The sequence below is a fragment of the Pongo pygmaeus genome, chromosome 19 (genome assembly GCF_028885625.2).
Source record: "Pongo pygmaeus isolate AG05252 chromosome 19, NHGRI_mPonPyg2-v2.0_pri, whole genome shotgun sequence".
In the NCBI taxonomy this organism is placed as follows: Eukaryota; Metazoa; Chordata; class Mammalia; order Primates; family Hominidae; genus Pongo; species Pongo pygmaeus.
This window is the reverse complement of record NC_072392.2, coordinates 20,210,671-20,230,481: the sequence shown is the minus strand read 5'-3', so window position 1 is coordinate 20,230,481 and position 19,811 is coordinate 20,210,671. Positions and strand designations below refer to the sequence as shown.

The following is a 19,811-nucleotide window of genomic DNA, read 5'->3' as shown; positions in this document are numbered from 1 at the left end:
GGGCTGGGTCCAGAGGCATGGACAATCGTGGGGCCTGTGCCCACTGCTTCACAGGCCTTTTCCCACCCACATGCTCCCTGGAGCTGCCCACGGCCTTTGGGACAAGCAAAGCAAGGGCACCATCTGCTTCTGCCCAGAGACAGGAAGCAGCTCATCTGAGGTCACCTGGAAGGCTGGTGACAGGGTCTTGAGGGCAGGGCCAGAGTCACCCCCTGCACACAACAGAAACTCCTGCATTACTTCCAACAACCCCATTCAGCCCATTTCCAACCACGTCCCAGGCCTGTGTCGGAATAGAGGAGGCTAGGGGGATGAGCTGGGAGGAAGCTGCCTTGCTACACCCACAAAGGGCAGGATTATTCCCATATTACAGACAGGGGAACTGAGGCATTGAGTGATTAAACCAACTGGTCTAGGGCCACTACCTGGTGAATGGCAGAGCCAGGAGGAGAACCCAGGTCTGCCGGCTCCTGTGTGCCTGAGCAGGGTCCTGTGCTGGGGCGGGGTTGGCCCTTCTTGCTCAGCCTCACTCTCTGCTCTCTCTCTCCCAGGGCCAGCAGTTTCATCATCACAGGGTCCCTGCCTCAGGGACTAGGGATAAAGACGGCTTCCCAGGACCCCCTAGGTACCGCTCTGCTGCTGACGGCGTCCAGAGCTCTACCAGAAACACTGGCCCAGCCATGGCCGGCCCCCACCACTGGCAGGCCAAGGGAGGCCAGGTACCCCGCCTGCTCCTGGATCCTGGCAGCCCAAGACTGGCCCAAAATGCCCACCCCGTGACCGATGGCAGGGCCACCGAGGAGCATCCGAGTCCCTTTGGAATCCCATACTCCAAACTGTCTCAGTCGAAGCACCTGAAGGCCAGGACGGGTGGTAGCCAGTGGGCCTCATCCGACTCTAAACGGAGGGCTCAAGCCCCCCGGGACCGCAAAGACCCCTAGCAGCATGTCCCAGCCTGGAGCCACACCTTCTGAGGCCCCAGCCCAGACTCATGATGCGGAGGGCAGAGGGGCCGCCTGCGCCTACCAGAGCCCACTGGGACGGCAGGAAGGTGGGATGGGCGGGAGACGTTGGCACTCACCTGGTCGGTGCACCAGTACCAGGTGGCCATGATGGTCAGGCCAAAGGTCATCCCGGTCCACGGCAGGTCCCCTGTGTGGGGGTCTCGAAACATGTGCATGGCGTCTGTACGCGGCAGGTGGCAGGTGGTGTTGGCAATGGTCCTGGAGGGAATGGCCCGGGCGTAGGCTGCCTCCAGCTGCCCGTAACCACCGATCTGGTCAAAAGCTGGAGGGGTCAGGGTGGAACAGGGACAGTTTGGTGGTTGGGGGATCCCTGACTCCCTGGGCTCCCCCTGCCTTCATCTCACAAGAAACTTCCTGATGCATCAAACTTGAGTTTTTTTCCACCTCATCTTTCCCAGTGTTTGGAAAGGTGTGAGGGTAGAGGGTTTTTTTTTTAAAGGTGTATTTGAATAACTATTTTATTTGTATTTAAAATAATACTATTAAGTAAGCATTTTGCACATGGGCACCCCAGTGTCCCGCTGGCCCAGCAGGAGTCACTGTTGGCCTCTGGACACTCATCGGCCTTGGGCAAGGGGTTCTCAGCCAGGTTTCTGATTGTCGATTCAAGGAAGCAAAAGTAATTTTTCTTGACATTTGAGGACCTTCCTGAGGCTTCTAAAGTGTTCATCCTGATCACCTGAAGGGTGTGATTTTAGCAGAGCTGCGAGTGGCTGGTGGTGATGTGGCCCCACCCCCTGAGGCACAGAGAAGAGGGAGACAGAGGTCCAGAGAGGGATGGGGCCTCCACCAAGACCACATAGCCATCTGGCGGGCTCAAGCCGGGGCCTTTTCCTCTCCAGTCCAGAACACCTCACTGTTCCTGTCTACCTCGGGATCAGGGCCCGGCATGGCCAAGCCCTGGCCCATCTGTGTCTGTGTCACTCCACCCCCTTCCAGACTGGGCCTGGCTGCTGGGATCCCTCTTATGCAGTGGGTCCCAGGGACACTAGAGCCCCTGGTCTGAGAGGGAGAAGCCTGGATGTAGGAAAACCAGTTTCCACCCCAGGCCCCACTCCCTAGCCTTCTCCAAGTGGGACATGGAAGAGGCAGCCTGCTGCCTGGATGCTGGTCTCCCCAGCATCACTGTTCCCATGGAGCTCAGGTCAGGCTCTGTATTCAGACCGAGGGTTTGTGTGAGGCTCAGAGCAAATGAACAAGTGCCATTCAAGGGTTAGAAACTGCTCAACCACAGGGTCCCAGTGTCTGAGTCTGGAAGAGTCTTTAGAGATTTGTTCACTCTTTGAGGGATCCTCCTGGCTCTGCTTACATACTTCCAGGGACGGTGAGCTCACTCTCTCCGGGCAGCCCTGTGAGTTTCCTATCTGTTTCAGACTAGTATCGCCAGTCTCTCCCACCTCTCTTCTTTCCTCCCTGGCCTTTGTCCTGCAGGAGGTAGCATCACCTCTTGGTATTTTGTACATGCTTTTAAACAATTGGAGGAGCTGCCCAGGCAGTTTTGTGGTCTCCTGGTTGTGTGCCTTCACACCTGCCTACAGCCCCACCTCACCATCAAGCACTGAGCCAATGCGGGTGTGGCTGGCCCTGAGTTCCTGAGTCAGCTCCTTGCCAGGGCCAGAGCTGGTAACAGCGGGGCAGCAGGGTGGGCAGCCTCTACCAGCCAGGGCAGTCCCTGCGGGGCCAGCAGGGGGGCTGACTGCCTAGTGTCTCAACCTTCTGAACCCACCCCCCCCCAGCGATGCTACCCAGAGCCCCAACAGCATGAATCCTGCAGAGTGCCGGGCAGTGCCAGACTCCAAAGGGCTCGCTGTGGGGACAGCCCCGCCATGGCCACAGACTCTGTCCTCACCTTTGATTGTCAGGATGACAGCCCCCACCACCATGATGAGCGTCTGCAGGGTGTCCGTGTAGATTACAGCAGCCAGGCCCCCTGCCAGTGGAAGCAAGTTTGCTGGAGGGGGCCCTGGCCCCAGGGAGGAGGGACACGGGGAGGAACTTCTGGGGCTCCTGCTGGGGCCACTTCCTGGGCTGCTCCCTCAGGCCTGTAGGGGGAGGTGGCCTTCTGACCCCTTTACATGTCCCCTGGGTGGACCTCCCTGCTGCAGGCGCCATACCTGCAATGGTGTACAGGGCTGTGATGCCGAGCGTGAGGATGGTGGAGAGGTAGAAGTTCCAGCCCAGGCAGATGTGCACAAACAGAGCCCCTGCGTACAGGTCCAGCTGCGGAGGGAGAGACCCTTGTGTGGGCGGCTGAAGTCGCTGTTAGACCCAGGGCTCCAGCAAGCCACTCCCTGGGTGACCTCGGGCAAGGCCCTCTCTGGGCCTTGGTGGCCTGTGGATGAGGAGGGGAGACCCCCACTCACCTGCCTACCTGCATCACAGGGCCATTGTGAGGTTGGGGGAAGAACTGGCCGTGGAGCTACAAGCTTGTGTGGATGTCAGGGGACATTACTGTTACTAATAAAGTCCAAAGTGGCCAATGCCCTTCCCAAAAGCAGTGTTGTTATTGAATCTGGCCCCTTCCCGAGGGGATAAAAGGCAGAGCCCTGTCCCCTCGGTTCCCAGGGGCCCCTTGATGAGTTTGTGAGGAGTCTGTGAAGACCAGTAGGCCTCAGGAAAAGTGTGTGCTGGGCGGGCCAGGAAACAGAGGGGCAGCCTTGCTTCCTGCCCCCACCCCCCGGTGGGTTTAGAACTGAAGCCAGGAGTGGCTCAGAGGCTGGGTCTCAGGCTGAAGCTGGTCTCCACACTGACTGGACACAGGCCCTGCCCTCCCAGAGCCTGTGGCTGCTCCTCCTAAAGGCAGGAGCGCTAGCCTGGAGGCCAACCTCAGCCTGGCGTGGGCCTCACAGACCAGAATCCCACCTTCCACCTGGCAGTGGGGGCCCAGTGAGAGGGAGGGCAGGACCCTGTTCTCTGGGACATGGGCTGGTAACAGGCTTCACCTTGCCCCACCCCTGAGTTCCTAAACCTACTATTCTGCTTTGACTCAGGAGATGCGAGATGACCCAACACACAGCCTCAGGGGCCAGGAGCCTCCTGAGAAGGCTGGGGCCCCGCGCTTCCTAGTGTGGGGACACACCTGCACGAGGCCCAGGAAGTGCAAGCCCCAGGCCCCTTTGAGCTCCCCCAGGCAGGGATCCGTGCCTCCTGGGGCCTGACACAGGGCCCAAGCAGGATGGGATCTGGCTTCAAAGCCTGTGCTTCCTGTACCTCTCCCTCCAGGCGCCTCTCTCAACCTGTCTTAGAGAGACCAGTCAGTTTGGAAACTGGCCAAGGGGTTTCAGGAGAACCCCGGCCCCCTCACTCTGGTCCTTATCTTTGGGGTGTGTGTGTGTGTGTGTGTGTGTGTGTGTGTATAGGAAGCTGTGTGTGTGTGTGTGTGTGGTGTGTGGGTGTGTGTGTGTGTCTCTGTGTGTGTGTGTGTGTGTGTGTCTGTGTGTCTGTGTGTGTGTGTATAGGAAGCTGTGTGTGTGTGTGTGTGTGTGTGTGATGTGTGTGTGTGGTTGTGTGTGTGTAGGAAGCTGTGTGTGTGTGGTGTGTGTGGTGTGTGTGTGTGTGGTGTGTGTGTATAGGAAGCTGTGTGTGTGTGTGGTGTGTGTGTGTGTGTGGTGTGTGTGTGGTGTGTTTGTGTGTGGTGTGTGTGTGTGTATAGGAAGCTGTGTGTGTGTGTGTGTGTGTGTGGTGTCTGTGTGTGTGTGTATGTGTGTGTGTGTGTCTGTGTGTGTCTGTGTGTGTGTGTCTGTGTGTGTGTGTCTGTGTGTGTCTGTGTGTGTGTGTGTCTGTGTGTGTGTCTGTGTGTGTGTGTCTGTGTGTGTGTGTGTGTGTCTGTGTGTGTGTGTGTCTGTGTGTGTGTGTGTGTGTAGGAAGGGCAGGTAGTTCGGGGAAGGTGTGGTGGGGGGTGGGGGCAGGATCTACCTCCAGCCCAAGTAGAGAAGCGCAGAGGTGCTGAATATCAGAGCAGGACGGATTCTTCAAGCCCTGCCCCATCAGACTAGAGGAGAAACTGAGGCTCCAGGAAGGGAAAGGACTTCCCCAAAGTCAGCCCCTGGTAGGTATCAGAGATTGGAGTTACCAGGAGAGGGAAGGCCGAGAGGGAGCAGGAGGCTTCTAGAAGGCCCACCACAGCAGCCTGCAAACTTCTGTCCTACAGTCACTGCTCCAGACTCCCGCTGGACCCCAGCTGTTTCTGGACAGAACCCGGGTCTGTGTGCCTGGTCTCTGGCTCTGGCCAGGCCAGACACATGGCCTTTCATCCCATGCCGAGCACTTAGCTGCCTCTGGGTCTTTGCTCACCGGCTCACCAGATTCCCTCCGCCCTGGAACATCCCAGCCTCTGCTTCTCATCTTTCAAAACACAGCCCTGCCAACCTCTCTGCTCCTCGAGTACATTGTTCATACGCCCTCCGTCCTGCCTCCTTCCTTTCTGCCCTTCCTTCCACGGCAGCAGGCCCCAAAGACTGAAGAGAAGTCCCGCAGGTGCAGGAACGGTGGGAGCAAGGGTGTGGGGTGGGCCTTTCACTGCTGTCTCCTCTATAGACTGGACCCTATATGGCATCCAGTGAAGGTTTGCTGCTGTTGCTAGAGGCCCAGTAGGTGTGCGGTTGCCTGCAACTCCGGGGCATTCCCCAGGTGAGGAATTCAGACATCACTTAGCCCTATTCAACCCCTCCTACAGCCCGAGCACTCTTCTCTGTGGGCCCGGGCAAGCTTCAGCCTGACAGATGCCAAGAGCCACACAGCCCTGGCTCTGTGCCCCTGGTCTGCCATGTCCCAGCCACATGGTTTTGAGCAGGCCACTTCAACCCCTGAACCTCAGTGCCCCTGATCTGTGCCATGGGGAAGTGGGTATGGAGCACGCATAGCCAGCCACCCAGCCCCTCTATCCCTGCCGGCACCCTGCAGCCCCTCCACCCCCTCACCCTGGCACGGGATGCTCCCTGGGACCGTGTGAGACAGTCAACTCGCCTCTGTGCCTCCCTTCCCGGTGACCCAGGAGCAACCGCAGAGTCTTTTTTTTTTTTTTTTTTGAGACGGAGTCTTGCTCTATCGCCCAGGCTGGAGTGCAGTGGCGCAATCTCGGCTCACTGCAACTTCCACCTCACAGGTTCAAGTGATTCTCCTGCCTCAGCCTCCTGAGTAGCTAAGATTACAGGCGTGTGTCATCACGCCTGGCCAGTTTTGTATTTTTGTAGAGACGTGGTTTCACCATGTTGCCAGGCTGGTCTCAAACTCCTGACCTCAGGTGATCCACCCACCTCAGCCTCCCAAAGTGTTGGGATTACAGGCGTGAGCCACCGCGCCCGGCCCAGAGTCTATTCCAACTCCTAGAAGGCTCGGATGGGAGGTCAAGACCCAAACTGCAGAGGAACTTGCCCATGGAGGCAAAACTCGGGGAACAAAATCAACAAGACTGCACCAGGGAACGGCATCCCCGAGGAAGGGCCACTCCCAGGACACAGGCTGAGCCAGGACCTCACTCTAGGCCGCCACTCACGGGGCCGGAGCAACTGGTCCACCCCCAGCTCAGCAGCCTGATCCAGGCTGCTGTCCAGAGGTGCCCGCCTGCTCCTGTGATGTGGCCCCACATTCACCCTGCACAAACTGTCCTTTCCACTTCCCTGCTCCTTCCTCCCCACGCAGGACCCCCACGATTCCTCCCTTCATCTTGTACCCAGAAACCCTGCCAGTCCTTCACGGCCCTGGTTGTCCTCCAGGATGCCCTGCTGACTTGCCACTTTGACAGGTGACAAATATGCTTGTGTGCCACATGCCACCCGGATGTCTTTCAGGTCTCCCCCAGTGCTGCTCATAGCATCCTACCAGGTGGGTGTGATAATCCACTCCACTCCACAGTGGGGGGCACCTGGGCATGGAGAGGTGAAATGACTTTGTCAAAGTCCCACCGTCCTAAGAGGTGGGCCCCAAGGATGTGCCCTTCCTGCTGGCTGACCCTGGGGCCTGTGAGGTCCTGGGGAGGAACCTCATGGCAGGGGGCCTCCCAGAGAGCGCACACTGTTGGCAGCAGGCCACTCCTCTCCTGGCACCATCTGGCCACCACTGGGGGCTTGCAAGGGTGGGAGCCCAGTACACAGGGAGGGAGCGAGGCTGAGAGGACGCGTGGGCCATGTGGTGGAGGATGGGACTGATCTGATGGGCTCTGCACAGCTTAGAACCCCAAGCTCCCCACGTGTATGAAGGAGCCTCACTCCATCTCCCAGTCGATGGAAACCATTCACTCCAGGGTGGGTCTGAGGCTGAAGGAGGCTGGGAACTGGCCCTGGTACTCCGGCTGCCTGGCCTGGGCCCTTGCCCTGCCCGCTCTCGGCCACCTTCCCACGTGGAACTTATATCTCCCATCCTTCGTGGGACAGCAGAGAAGCTGGGCTGGGCTCTGCACTGACACTAGGAGTTGACTGTGATTTCTCCCAAATCTGTTTGGTGTCCTCTGCCCCTGAGCCTTGCCCATTTCCATGGAGGCCATCACCGTCCTCCGGGGCTCCCCTTTGCTACACTCCCCGCCTCCGACCCACCGGCCGCTGCTGTGGATTCCCTCTCCAAAACACACACCCACTCCCCGAAACCTCTGCTGCCCCCACCCTGGGCCCGATGCCCTTGCAAGCCCCTCACTGGTCCCTCCTGCATTTGGCTTGTGCAAGGAAAATCTGGGGCTCTGCATTTCTGTTTTTTTTTTAAAAAACCTCTGCCTCCTGGGTTCAAGTGATTCTCCTGCCTCAGCCTCCCGAGTAGCTGGGATTACAGGTGTGTGCCACCACGCCTGGCTAATTTTTTGTATTTTTAGTAGCGGCAAGGCTAGCATTTCCACCCCAGACTGCCCTGTCTCCGGTGAGCCCACTCCCTGCTCCTGTCTCCCCATTTCTGCCCCCCCTTCACCGTGTTTGCTGCTTTTATCACAGTTTTACCATTTCTTATGATTTCCTTGGTCTGTTTCCTTACCCCCTCTGTCTAGAAAGCATCTATGGGTGTGGGGGGCTCACCCAGGGCCTGGCACACAGTAGGTACGCAATAAGTAGGTGATTTCCACAGGGCAGGGAGCGGCAGCCCAGAACCCGCAGGCCAGGCCCAGTCATGCCTTATGGTATTGTCTGCAGGCGCTTTCGGGCCCCAGGGGCAGAGTTGAGGAGTGAGGACAGAGACTAGGTGGCCTACGAAGCTGAAAATATTTACTCTCTGGCCTTTCGCAGAAAAAAACGAGCTGACCCCTGGCATAGATTCTCTCACCTAGACCCACAAGGCATGCGGGCAGCCCTGGGGATGCGCCAGTGAGCAAGGGAACCAACGGAGCACACAGCCAGCAGGCATTCCGAGTCAATGGGGGAGCGAGGAAGGGGGCTGGCCTGCAGGGATGGGGGTGAAGATGGAGAGAGTGGAAAGGCTTGAGGGACATGAGGGAGCCACGTGGATATCCAGGCAGAAGGTTCCAGGCAGAGGCCACAGCACATGCAAAGGCCCTGAGGCAGGACCATGCCTGGTGTGTTCATGGAAGCGCAGAGGCCAGTGTGGCTGGAGCGGGTGGGGGCAACAGGGCGAGGGAGGAGTGAGGTCAGTGAGGGCGCAAAGCAAGGTCAAGTGGCATGGGGCATCGTGCCCAGTTCCAGAGGTTAAATGACTGGCTAGAGCCCCACAATGATGGAGCTGGACTTGGGTCCATTCGCCTGAGGGTCAGGGTGGTGATTCTCCATGCCCTGCCGTCGCGGGTCCTCCTGTGGGCTGGTGTCCCTGCCTGAGGGATGGCAGCAGGTACCCTAAGATCTCTGTCCACACAGGCAGCAGCTGGGACAGGTGCTGGACGCGCAGACACGTGAGGCATTCCCGGGGCACAGCCCAGTGAGGTCAGGGCCTCTGGGGACCACCTGGGAGTGTGCACTTCAAACAGCCGGGGTAGCCCCAGTCCTCTCGAAGCCAAGCCCAGCAATTAGCATTCCTCAAGCTTCGCCCTCTGCTTCATCCAGGCAGCCCCAGCGTTGGTTCTGAAGCCCAGCCTTGATGTGAGTGGGTGCTCCCTGTTTTATAGTTGGGTAAACTGAATCACCCCCATCACAAAGTGGAGTTTGAAGGGCCACGTCCTGGCTGCTTCAGGGCAGCAGGGCCGAGGTTGGGCCTCTTGTGGTGGGAGGCACAGGCCTGGGTTCTAACAGTAGTCCCTGCCTGACTCACTGTGACCTGGACCTCAGTGTGTCATCTGTAAACTCGAAGGGCTGGATAAGATTGTTTCTAAGGTCCTCCCACTTCACTGAGCTCTTCCCTCTGCCTTTTTTTCTTTTTCTTTTTGGAGAGTCAGCTCACTATAACCTCCATCCCCCCAGTTCAAGTAATCCTCCTGCCTCAGCCTCCTGAGTAGCTGGGACTACAGGCGCATGCCACCACATTTGGCTAATTTTTTTTGTATTTTAGTAGAGACGGAGTTTCACCGTGTTGCCCAGGCTGGTTTTGAACTCCTGAGCTCAGGCAATCCGCCTGCCTCAGCCTCCCAAAGTGCTAGGATTATAGGCGTGAGCCACCACGCCGGCCCCCTCTGCCTTTCTAGAAGTTCCGCCCAAGCCATCCACTTTCAGGACTCTCTGAGTGTGAGGTATGAGCTCTACCGCAGAGAAGCCAGCGGGGTGAAACAGGGGCGGAACCCTGTGCCCATGGCTCAGTCTCCCTCCCTCACCAGACCTACCTGGGGCCTCCTCACAAGCCTGGCCTCCTCTTGTCTATCTCCCCTCCAGTCCACCCTCTGGAAGATTCCAGAGAGCACAAAGTACAAACACGACCATGTCACTCTCCCACTTAAACACCACCCCTGCTCCTAAACACCACCCCTGCTCCTAAACACCAACTCCGCTCCACCTGGGCACCTTGGGCACTTCAACCTCTTACAATCAGACCTCCCTCGCCTCATCTCTCACTGCAGGCCAGACCCTGAAAACTGGCAGCCGAGAGGCAAATGTGGCACATGGGCCTGTTGTGTGTCAATCCCGGAGCATGTTCTCTGGTTTGCCTTTGTCCCCACCACTGCCTATTACTCATTCCCAGCTTCTCTCCATGCTGTTCTTTATCTGGCCCCAGAAGTGTCTGACTTAGTGGCCCCTAGAGTCTAAGCCTCCAGACCCGACCACCCCCAGACACATCCTGCCTCTTCCCACCTCTCTGTCATTTGCTCCCATCCCACATCAGCATCCCTGTCTCCATCAGAGCCCAACTCAAATGCCACCCCCAGCAAGCCCCGCTGTGTTCTCTTCTGAGCTTCATGCCTGTCCCATGCACCCATCTATTTCTCACCACAGTGCGAGCCCCTGGCAGACCGGGGCCAGGTCTTGTTTATTTCTGTATCCCTGGTTTCCAGGGGGGTGGCTGGCATGGGGGTGGCTGGCATGGGGGTGGCTGGCATGGGGATGGGGTGGAGATGAAGAAATGTGGGAGAGGAAGGAAGAGTATGAGTGGAAAACTCCAAACTCAGCCTTAAGGGCAGGCCAAGGCCAAGTCCCTCCGGACTCTAAAGGGCTCCCAGAGAAAGCAAACCTCCTACAGTACGCCAAGGGCATCTGGTGAAGACTGCGGTACAGGGTTTGCTGCTGGCCACTCCTGAGACCTGCCCACACGAAGGATGAGACACTCTGGGAACCCCCTCAGAGTCACCTAGCAACGCCAGTGCAGATGGAGGCCAGGCTGACGCTGCCGAGGGGATGCCCCAGGAGAGGAGAGGGCGGGTCAGATGCTGCATGAGACCCCCACCGGGGCCCAGTGGGGGCTCTGGATGGACCCTTTAGGGCCCTCTTCCCAGGTAGCCCTGCCCACAGCTCCTGGCTGACCAGCGAGGCCTCTACCTCTCCGGCCTCCGCACCTCCATTCCCTCCACTAAATCGACGCCTCTTCTGGGCTTTCCCAGTCCCAGGGCTGAATGAAGAGGGCCCAGGAGGCCATTTGCCTCTGAGGGAAAGCTGGGCCTCACAGAGCACTTCCTGCAGACACAGCAGCCCTCACACGGTGGTCCTGCCCATTACTGCCACCAACTCACTGGAGCCCTAGGAGACAGGGTCTGCCACCCCTCCTTACAAGGGAGAAGCCTCAGACACAGGGAGGCTCGGAGGTCTCAGGGGCTAGTGTCAGCTCTCTCAGCCAGAATCAGGCAGCCCCAGGACTCAAGCCCCTTCAGAAGCCTGGGGCTGGATGAAGCTAGCTGCCCCCAGGGACTTGGAGTGAGAGCAGAAGGCCTAGTGTTGCCATGAGGTCACCGGGAGGGTTAGGACAAGCTCCTTCCCTTCCCTGGGCCTTAGTTTCCCTCTTTGTAAAGTCAGGGGCTTGGACAAGATGAGCTCTATGCTTCTCCTGACCCTGACATTCGAGGTGTGCTCCTGCTCTTAATATGCCAGTGGGGCAGGGCCAGGCCCCCAAGGATAGGTGTCAGTGATGGAGCCCACCAGCCTCAGGGTGAGAGGCAGGTCAGCTCAGTGCAGACCAGATGTGGCTAAGACCACGTGGGCTTTTGGCGCCCCCTAGTGGGAGGTCGTGGCTCACCCCACTGCCTGCCCCAGTGCTGACCTCAGACCAAGAACCATCTTAACACCCTGCGTCTAGAACCTGAGGCAAAGCAGAGGTCCCCAGGTTGTGTTCTGTCCCTGACTAGGGCTGGCTGCTGAGCCTACACCCCGGGGGCCCTGGACCACCTGTCCAGACTCGCTGCGTGACCCTGGGCAAGTCATTGCCCCTCTCTGGGCCTCAGTTTGCCTAGCTGTTAAGGCAGAGATGGATGAGAAGATGTCAGGTCCACTTGAGGGGCCCACAGATTGGGGATGTTTCCAGGCTATGCCAGCAAGGAGCGGGGGGCAGCTCACCGATATCTTGGTGAAGACAGACAGTAGCAGGGACAGGACAGACAGGTATATGCGGATCCGCTGGCCTCCGTAGCGCTTCTGAATGTACTCAGGCAAGGTGACAATCTGGGAAGGCACATGGGTAGGGGCTAAGCATCCTCCAGATGATGCCCAGGGCTCCAGGCAGGGCCTGTCTCAATCACTCTGCCTCTCCCCGCGCCGCAAAGCAGCTGTGAGCCTCTCAAGGGCAAGGCCCAGGCACTGACCCCTTACAGCCCCAGCACCCGGCCTGGAATCCCAGGCTGCTCCTGCTGCGCCCTGAGGGTGTCAGGCAGGGGAGTGGCAGGTTGAGATCCCTAGACTGGCTCTTTAGGGCTGAGACGAGGAATGGATTGGAGGAGCCGTGGCTGGGACAGAGGGACATGTTTAGAGGCTGTTATGACAAATCCAGGTGCACTATGATGAGGCTGGATGAGGGAAGTGGCTGTGAGGGGCAGAGCTGGGGACAGGCTGAGAGACATCCAGGAAGTGGAGTTGACTGGACTTAGTGGCTGCATGGCGGGGGCTGAAGGAATGGGGAGAGTCGAGGATGGTGCAGCCAGGTGTGCGGCCCAGATGTGCCATTCAGGTACGCAGCCCAGGTGTACAGCCCAGGTATGCTACCCAGGTGTGTGGGCCAGGTGTGCAAACCAGGTGCATGGCCCAGTTGTGCAGCCTATGTGCCTGGCTGGATGGGACATTATTCCTGAGATGCAGCACTCAGGGCAGTGGAAACCAGCCAACACGGCACCCAGGCTGAGGTCTGAGGGGATCCACCTTAGCAGGTTGATAGAAATATTAGTCGGGCTAATAGCAAACCCAGCCGTAAGAGTTCACCAACTCCTGATGTGAGGCCACGGTGCTCCTGCCCGTGACTACCACCAACTAGGACCGAGGCCCAGCCCCCTGGTCGGAGGCCCCACGAGTAGACTCACCTCTGAGGAGATGTAGATGGGCACGAACACCCACGCCAGTGCCAGCAGCACGTACGTGGCCTGTGGGGACAGAGACAGGTGAGGACTGCAGGTGCAGCTCCCACAGCTCTGCTCCAGAGACAAAGCAGACATGACTGGGATGAGCCATCGGAGGCCTGGCTTCCCCCAGCCCCTCCTGACTTGCCATGAGATCCTGGGTGGCTCCTTCCCCGTCTAGGTCTGGGGCAAGGCCCACAGCTCCCTGCCAGTCGTGCCATCCAGCACCTTGGTATTCTGAAGACACGATTTGGCCCAGGAACAGCACTGCACAGAGCCCACCTGGACATCGGCTGACACCAGCCACTGGGAGCTGTCCCCCTCCAGTGCTGTGACCGCACCCTGTGCCCTGGCCCTCCCACAGGCTGCCAGTCCTCCAGGACTCACATTCCACTCAAAGCCTGCCACGGCCAGACCTCCTGCCGCGCCTGAGCCCGCCAGTCCAATGAAGAGGCCAGAGCCCTCGCTGCTGGCGAAGAGGGAGGCTCCAATCTGGAGAAGAGAAAGAGAAATGCATCAGCAGCAGGCTCCCTGCGCCGGCCCCATCCTGGGCCTAATAGCTTCTCCTTCATCCTCACAAACCTAAGCGAGGTCCTAGCCCCACCTCACGGATGAGGAGCCCAGGGTGTGTGTTTTACCCATGACTAGCTGCACAGCTAAGGAGCGGATGTAAGTTTCAGACTCCAAAGCCCCTGCCCCTTACACAATTTCTAGCAGCTCGGCCCTATGCCCCTCACTTGGGCACCTCCTGCCAGCCTCCGGCCTGCTCCACTGAATTGGACTGGCTCAAAGATACAGATGCCAGGTGACCTAGAGATCAGACACAGCCCCACGGACAAAGTGGGGGTGTGTGAGAAGTCAGGGTGCACTCACCGGCCACCATGTCATGTCCCGGCCTGCTAGGAAGTAGCCATTCACCGTGTTCCTGCTGGCCCGACAAGAGGACTGCAAGAAGAGAAAGAAGAGACAGGAGTTGGAAGCCCGCGCACTGCTGGTGGGAAGTATAATGGGGCTGCTGCTGCGGAAACGGCGTGGCAGCTCCTCAAAAGATTGCGCATAGAATCACCATACGACCCAGAAGTTCCACTCCTAGGTATATGTCCAAAAGAATTGAAAGCACACATCCACTCAGAAACTTGTACACGAATGTTCATAGCAGCATTATTCATAATAGCCAAAAGTGAAAACAACCCACATTTCTGTTGACTGATGAGTAAATAAACAAAATGTGCTATATCCTATATAAAGGAATATTATTCAGTCTTCAAAAGGAATGAAGTTCTATTGGGTGCAGTAGCTCATGCCTGTAATCCCAGCACTTTGGGAGGCGGAGGCAAGCGGATCACTTGAACCTAGCAGTTTGAGACCAGACTGGGCAACACAGTGAGACCCCAGGTCTACAAAAAATGCAGGGTTTGGTGGCACATGCCTGTGGCCCCTGCTACTTAGGAGGCTGAGGTGGGAGAATCTCTTGAGCCCAGGAGGTGTATGCTGCAGTGAGCGGTGATTGTGTCACTGCACTCCAGCCTGGGCAACAGAGTGAAATCCTGTCTCAAAAAAAAACAACAAATATCCTGGGAATGAAGCTCTGATGCATGCCCAACTTGGATGGACCTTGACAACATGATGCTTCATGAACAGAGACAGACACAAAAGGCCACGAATTGTATGATTCCATTTATATGAAATGTCCAGAACAGGCAAATTTATAGAGATAGAAAGCAGATGAGTGGTTGCCAGGGGCTGGGTGACAGGAAGAACCATGCTTGACTGCTGATGGGGACAGGGTATCCATTTGGAGTGATGAAAATGTTTTGGAGCTAGCTACAGGTAATGGTTGCACAACATTGCAAATGTACTAAATGCTATGAATTGCACACTTTAAAATGGTTAATATGGGCTGGCGCAGTGGCTCACGCCTGTAATCCCAGCACTTTGGGAGGCCGAGGCAGGTGGATCACGAGGTCAAGAGATTGAGACCATCCTGGCCAACATGGTGAAACCCTGTCTCTACTAAAAATACAAAAATTAGCTGGGTGTGGTGGCAGGCTCCTGTAGTCCCAGCTACTCGGGAGGCTGAGGCAGGAGAATTGCTTGAACCCAGGAGGCGGAGGTTGCAGTGAGCCGAGATCGTGCCACTGCACTCCAGCCTGGCGACAGAGCAAGACTCTGTCTCTAAATAAATACATACATACATACATACATAAAATAAAATGGTTAAAATGATGAATTGTATATTATGTAAATTTTATCTCAACTTTTATAAAAAGAACAGAAGCAGTTAGTTCCTTACCCACGTATTCCCACATGCCTTTGGTTTAGGGGGAGTATAGAATTTTGTCCTCCATGTAGATGGAATAAAAATTCTGCAATCAGAATGTCTGAGAGTAAAATCCTGTCTTCTCTGCTTCCTGGCCGTGTTACCTGGGGCAAGTTACCAAACGCATGTGCCTTGGTTTCTTCCTCTGTAACGTGGTCCTAAGAAGTTCTTCCTTTATGAATTTTGTTTTGTTTTGTTTTTGAGACAGAATCTCACTCCGTCACCCAGGCTGGAATGCAGTGACAGATCTCGGCTCACTGCAACCTTCACCTCCCGGGTTCGAGTGATTCTCCTGCCTCAGCCTCCCGAGTAGCTGGGATTACAGGCATGCACCACCACACCTGGCTAATTTTTTGTGTTTTTAATAGAGAGGGAGTTTCGTTATGTTGGCCAGGCTGGTCTCAAATTCCTGACCTCATGTGATCCGCCTGCCTTGGCTTGCTAACCCTCACAGGGTTTTTATGAGCTTTAGTGGGTTAATACACGTAGCATGCTGAGAATGGTGCCTGGCATCTGGTAAGTGTTTGATAAGGGTCAGTGAGTACGTGGATTTTTCAAGCCTCTCTTTAGTGCTATTTGGATGGGAGGAATTTAAGTTAAATCGTCCAGGCGTGGTGGCTCATGCCTGTAATCCCAACACTTTGGGAGGCCAAGGAAGGAGGGTTACTCAAGCCAGGGATTCAAGACCAGCCTGGGCAACATAGTGGAACTCTGTCTCTATAAAAAGTTTTAAAATTAGCTGGGTGTGGTGGTGCATGCTTGTAATCCCAGCTACTGGAGAGGCTGAGGTGGGAGGATCACTTGAGCCCAGGAAGTCAAGGCTGCAGTGAGCCAAGATGGCACCACTGCCCTCCAGCCTGGGCTGCAGAGCAAGACTCTGTCTGAAAAAAGAAAAAAAAAAAAGAAAAAAGAAAAAACAGAAGAATTTGAAGAGGGACACCGGACCGGTATTTAGATTTTGTATTTCTTTTCAGAACATACGTAAGGCTGGATCACAAAATATATCCATCAATATGCAGGTCTCTTTCTTCCCGACTTTAACTGCCCTGCCCTATACTCAAGATAATTAGGCTTCATTGTATGTACTCACCATTCAAAGCTTTCTTTATCTATTTATTTATTTATTATTTATTTATTTATTTATTTATTTATTTATTTTTGAGACAGTGTTTCACTGTTGTTACCCAGGCTGGAGTATAATGGCACGATCTCGGCTCACCACAACCTCTGCCTCCCGGGTTCAAGCGATTCTCCTGCCTCAGCCTACCCAGTAGCTGGGATTACAGGCATGTGCCACCACGCCCGGCTAATTTTGTATTTTCAGTAGAGACGGGGTTTCTCCATGTTGGTCAGGCTGGTCTTGAACTCCCGACCTCAGGTGATCCGCCCGCCTCGGCCTCCCAAAGTGCTGGGATTACAGGCATGAGCCACTGCGCCCGGCCTATTTATTTTTATTTTTAAGACAGGGTCTCATTATGTTGCCCAGGCTGGTCTTGAACTCCTGGGCTCACGTGATCTCCCCGTCTCAGCTTCCTGAGTAGCAGGAACCACGTGGACACCACCACACCCAGTTCAGAGCTTTTGATGTGGCTCCTGCCTGTTTCTCTCCTGCTCTAACTCCCACCACTTTCTCTTTGTGTGCCGTGATCTTGCCGTACTAAATGCAGCATAGTCTGAAGGCTCACAGTCTTGGCCAGGATGGCCATATCCAGATGTGTACGCTGTGCACTGCACAACTCCAGAGCATCTATGATTACAGCCCATGCTTTTTCCTAACGCTTCTCATCTTTCAAGCCTATAGTGGGCATTGCCAGTTGCCTTCTTATATCTGGGGCTCTGGGGGCTGCTGGCAGTTGCTGGTGGCCACATGTACCCATTTAAGGTTCCCCGAGGGCCCCCATGCCAGAGTTGGCTTCAACTATTTGATCTGCGTGGAGTTCTTAGTCCTCGCAACAGCTCTATGAAGTAGGTGCCATGTTACCATTGAGGAAACGGATGGTCTCAGAGATGAAAACACACCTATCTAGCAAGTGGTGCAGCCTGGATTTTAACTCAGACTCAATCACTGGGCTGGTCATTTCATATCAGGACATGAGGGGAGCTGGGCTTAGGACAGAGCTACACATGGATGGAGGCTGAGAGAACCACAGTGAGGTGTAGCTGTATCCTTAATAATGCTGTGAATCCCTGGATCATACTGCACCTGAAGCCCTTTCTATTGCTGGACACAATTACATTTCCTGAATTCTTTTTTTTTTTTTTTTTTTTTTGATACACTGTTTCACTCTTTTGCCCACGCTGGAGTGCAGTGGCGTGATCTCAGCTCATTGCGACCTCCGCCTTCCGGTTTCAAGCAATTCTTGTGCCTCAGCCTCCCGAGTAGCTGGGATTACAGGGGCCTGGCACCACGCCTGGCTAATTTTTGTATTATTAGTAGAGACAGGGTTTCACCATCCTGGCCAGGCTGGTCTCAAACTCCTGACCTCGTGATCCACCCGCCTCGGCCTCCCAAAGTGCTGGGATAACAGGCATGAGCCACTGCGCCCGGCCTACATTTCCTATATTTTTAGAGCTCATTTGAAAGTAGTTTTCTGTCACTTGTTAACAGATACTTTAATGAATGCAAAGGCTCAGCTCAAAGTCCCCTCCTCCAGGAACATCTCTTCCTTAAAGGCGCCCCCCGCCCCCGCCAAACTCTCCCAGGCCCACCATCTAAACATCTTTGCAGGGCTGCACCTGCCTGGCTTGCTCTGTCTGCTTCTCCCTACGAGATGCAGGTCCAGCATCCTCCCTGTCTGGTTCTGATCTTTTCTGGATGTGCTCACTGCTCTCTGGCCAGCTGCTCCCAGCTGGGCCAGCAGAGCCTGCTTGGAGGGACAGTGCAGAACTCCTATAGCCCTACTACCAGGGGACCAGCCTGCAAACAGCAAGGCTGAGCTAGGAGAGGTGGATCACGGGCAACAAGGGTTGGTGGCCCAAGTCACTGGGCTACAAAGGGCCTGGCCTCAGGTGCCCAGAACATCTTTCTTAGACGTGCACTTCCGACTGAATACCCGACCTGTGCTAGCCAGGACAGCCTTGTCTCCCCTCTCCTTTCCCTCTTCAGATCTTGCCTGGCCCTTACCTCCCCTCATCCAGAAACCCTCCACTGCCTGTTCTGCCCCACGTGGGCACCTCCTTCTCTGAATTCTAGCCACCAACTCTCACAGGAATCTAGCACGTTACAGTTTGCGCAGATTTTCACTTCCATTGGCCCCTTGCTCCTTGGAACAGCCCTGAGGTGTGGGCTGCACAGAAACCCACATTGCGTGTTTGAGGAAACTGAAGCCCACAGAGATTAAGTGACTTAAGTACACAGAGCAGAGCCGAGACTTGAACTCGGCTTTGCCGATGGCCAGCACTGGGCTACTTGTGAGTTAATATTTAATCACATACAGGTTGAGGAGCCATTATCCGAAATACTTGGAACCAGAAGAGTTTTGGATTTCGGATTCTTTCAGATTTGGAGATATTTACAGAATGCCTGCCAGTTGAACATCCCCAACCCAAAAATCTAAAATCTGAGATGCTCCAATGAGCATTTGCTTTGAGCATCATGTTGGTGTTCAAAATGTTTCAGATTTTGGGTTTCAGATTTTTGAAATCCAACCTGTAATAATTAATTTTAATGACTGCGGCTGCTACCCTTATAATCACCACTGCTACAACCACCACCACCACCACCACCACCGCTACCACTGTAGAACCAATGGCAGCAGCAAGGTCTGGTCCTGTGTGGGCCTCTTGATAGCAGACCTCACCCCAGGTAGGTGGTGTCTCCATGTAACAGATCAGAACACTGAGGCCCAGAAAGCTGAGGGGACGTGACCTGTCTCCTGTTTGCCAGGCCTTTGTGCTTAGGCCAGGGGTTATGGAAGACAAGAAGGGGTACTCGGCCGGGTGTGGTGGCTCACGCCTGTAATTCCAGCACTTTGGGAAGCCGAGGAGGGCAAATCATGAGGTCAGGAGTTCGAGACTAGCCTGGCCAACATGGTAAAACTCTGTCTCTACTAAAAATACAAAAAATTACCTGGGTGGGGCAGTGGACCCTGCAATCCCAGCTACTCGGGAGGCTGAGGCAGGAGAATTGTTTGAACCCAGGAGGTGGAGGTTGCAGTGAGCCAAGATAGTGCCACTGCACTCCAGCCCAGGCGACAGTGCTAGACTCCGTCTCAGTTAAAAAAAAAAAAAAAAAGAAGGGGTACTCATTCTCCCCAGGAGACTGTCAGGGCGCTCAGGGATGCCAGGCTGGGGACCTCTGGGGCTAAGGAAGTGGAGCCCAACCTCCCCAGGCACTAAGCGTGGAGCAGGTGACCTGGACCAGGCTGTGTCCACCTTTCCTCACGAAGGCCTCCACGATAGACCAAAGAGGAGCCCTTCCCTCGCTGCGGGGCCAGAACCTCGGCTTCTCCATCTGCACATGAGACAGCCTGTCCCCAGGGGCCCCGCTGCCCTTGGAATCTGTGCGTGGGGTCAGATCACTGCTCACTTCTCAATCTTAGGAAGGGAGAAAGAACCGGCTTATGATCTAGGGCTAGGCCACAGGACATGAATCCCCAGGAAGCTTGTTCAAAATAAAGACCCCCGGCTCCCAGGGCCCTCC

General features: G+C 55.7%; 2 protein-coding genes across 5 annotated transcripts in view; one reads left to right on the top strand and one right to left on the bottom strand.

Annotated features, from left to right (window-relative positions):
* Positions 1 to 3,519, top strand: part of FAM83G (family with sequence similarity 83 member G) — a 35,180-nt gene extending 31,661 nt beyond the window's left edge. Inside the window, exon 6 of the mRNA XM_054458431.2 lies at positions 552 to 3,519. Coding sequence (XP_054314406.2) covers positions 552 to 941 — 390 coding nt within the window. The 3' untranslated portion in view covers positions 942 to 3,519. The remainder of the gene's footprint in view (positions 1 to 551) is intronic.
* Positions 1 to 19,811, bottom strand: part of SLC5A10 (solute carrier family 5 member 10) — a 69,123-nt gene that overhangs the window by 48,613 nt on the left and 699 nt on the right. For 2 of the 4 annotated variants that reach the window (XM_054458432.2, XM_054458433.2), the window contains exons 2-8: positions 13,723 to 13,794; positions 13,237 to 13,341; positions 12,814 to 12,873; positions 11,861 to 11,965; positions 3,140 to 3,245; positions 2,875 to 2,955; positions 1,082 to 1,287 (exon numbers count right to left, since the gene is read on the bottom strand). In XM_054458432.2, the coding sequence (XP_054314407.2) occupies positions 1,082 to 1,287; positions 2,875 to 2,955; positions 3,140 to 3,245; positions 11,861 to 11,965; positions 12,814 to 12,873; positions 13,237 to 13,341; positions 13,723 to 13,794 (735 nt within the window). The remainder of the gene's footprint in view (positions 1 to 1,081; positions 1,288 to 2,874; positions 2,956 to 3,139; positions 3,246 to 11,860; positions 11,966 to 12,813; positions 12,874 to 13,236; positions 13,342 to 13,722; positions 13,795 to 19,811) is intronic. The other 2 variants (XM_054458434.2, XM_054458435.2) reach the window with 1 other exon arrangement.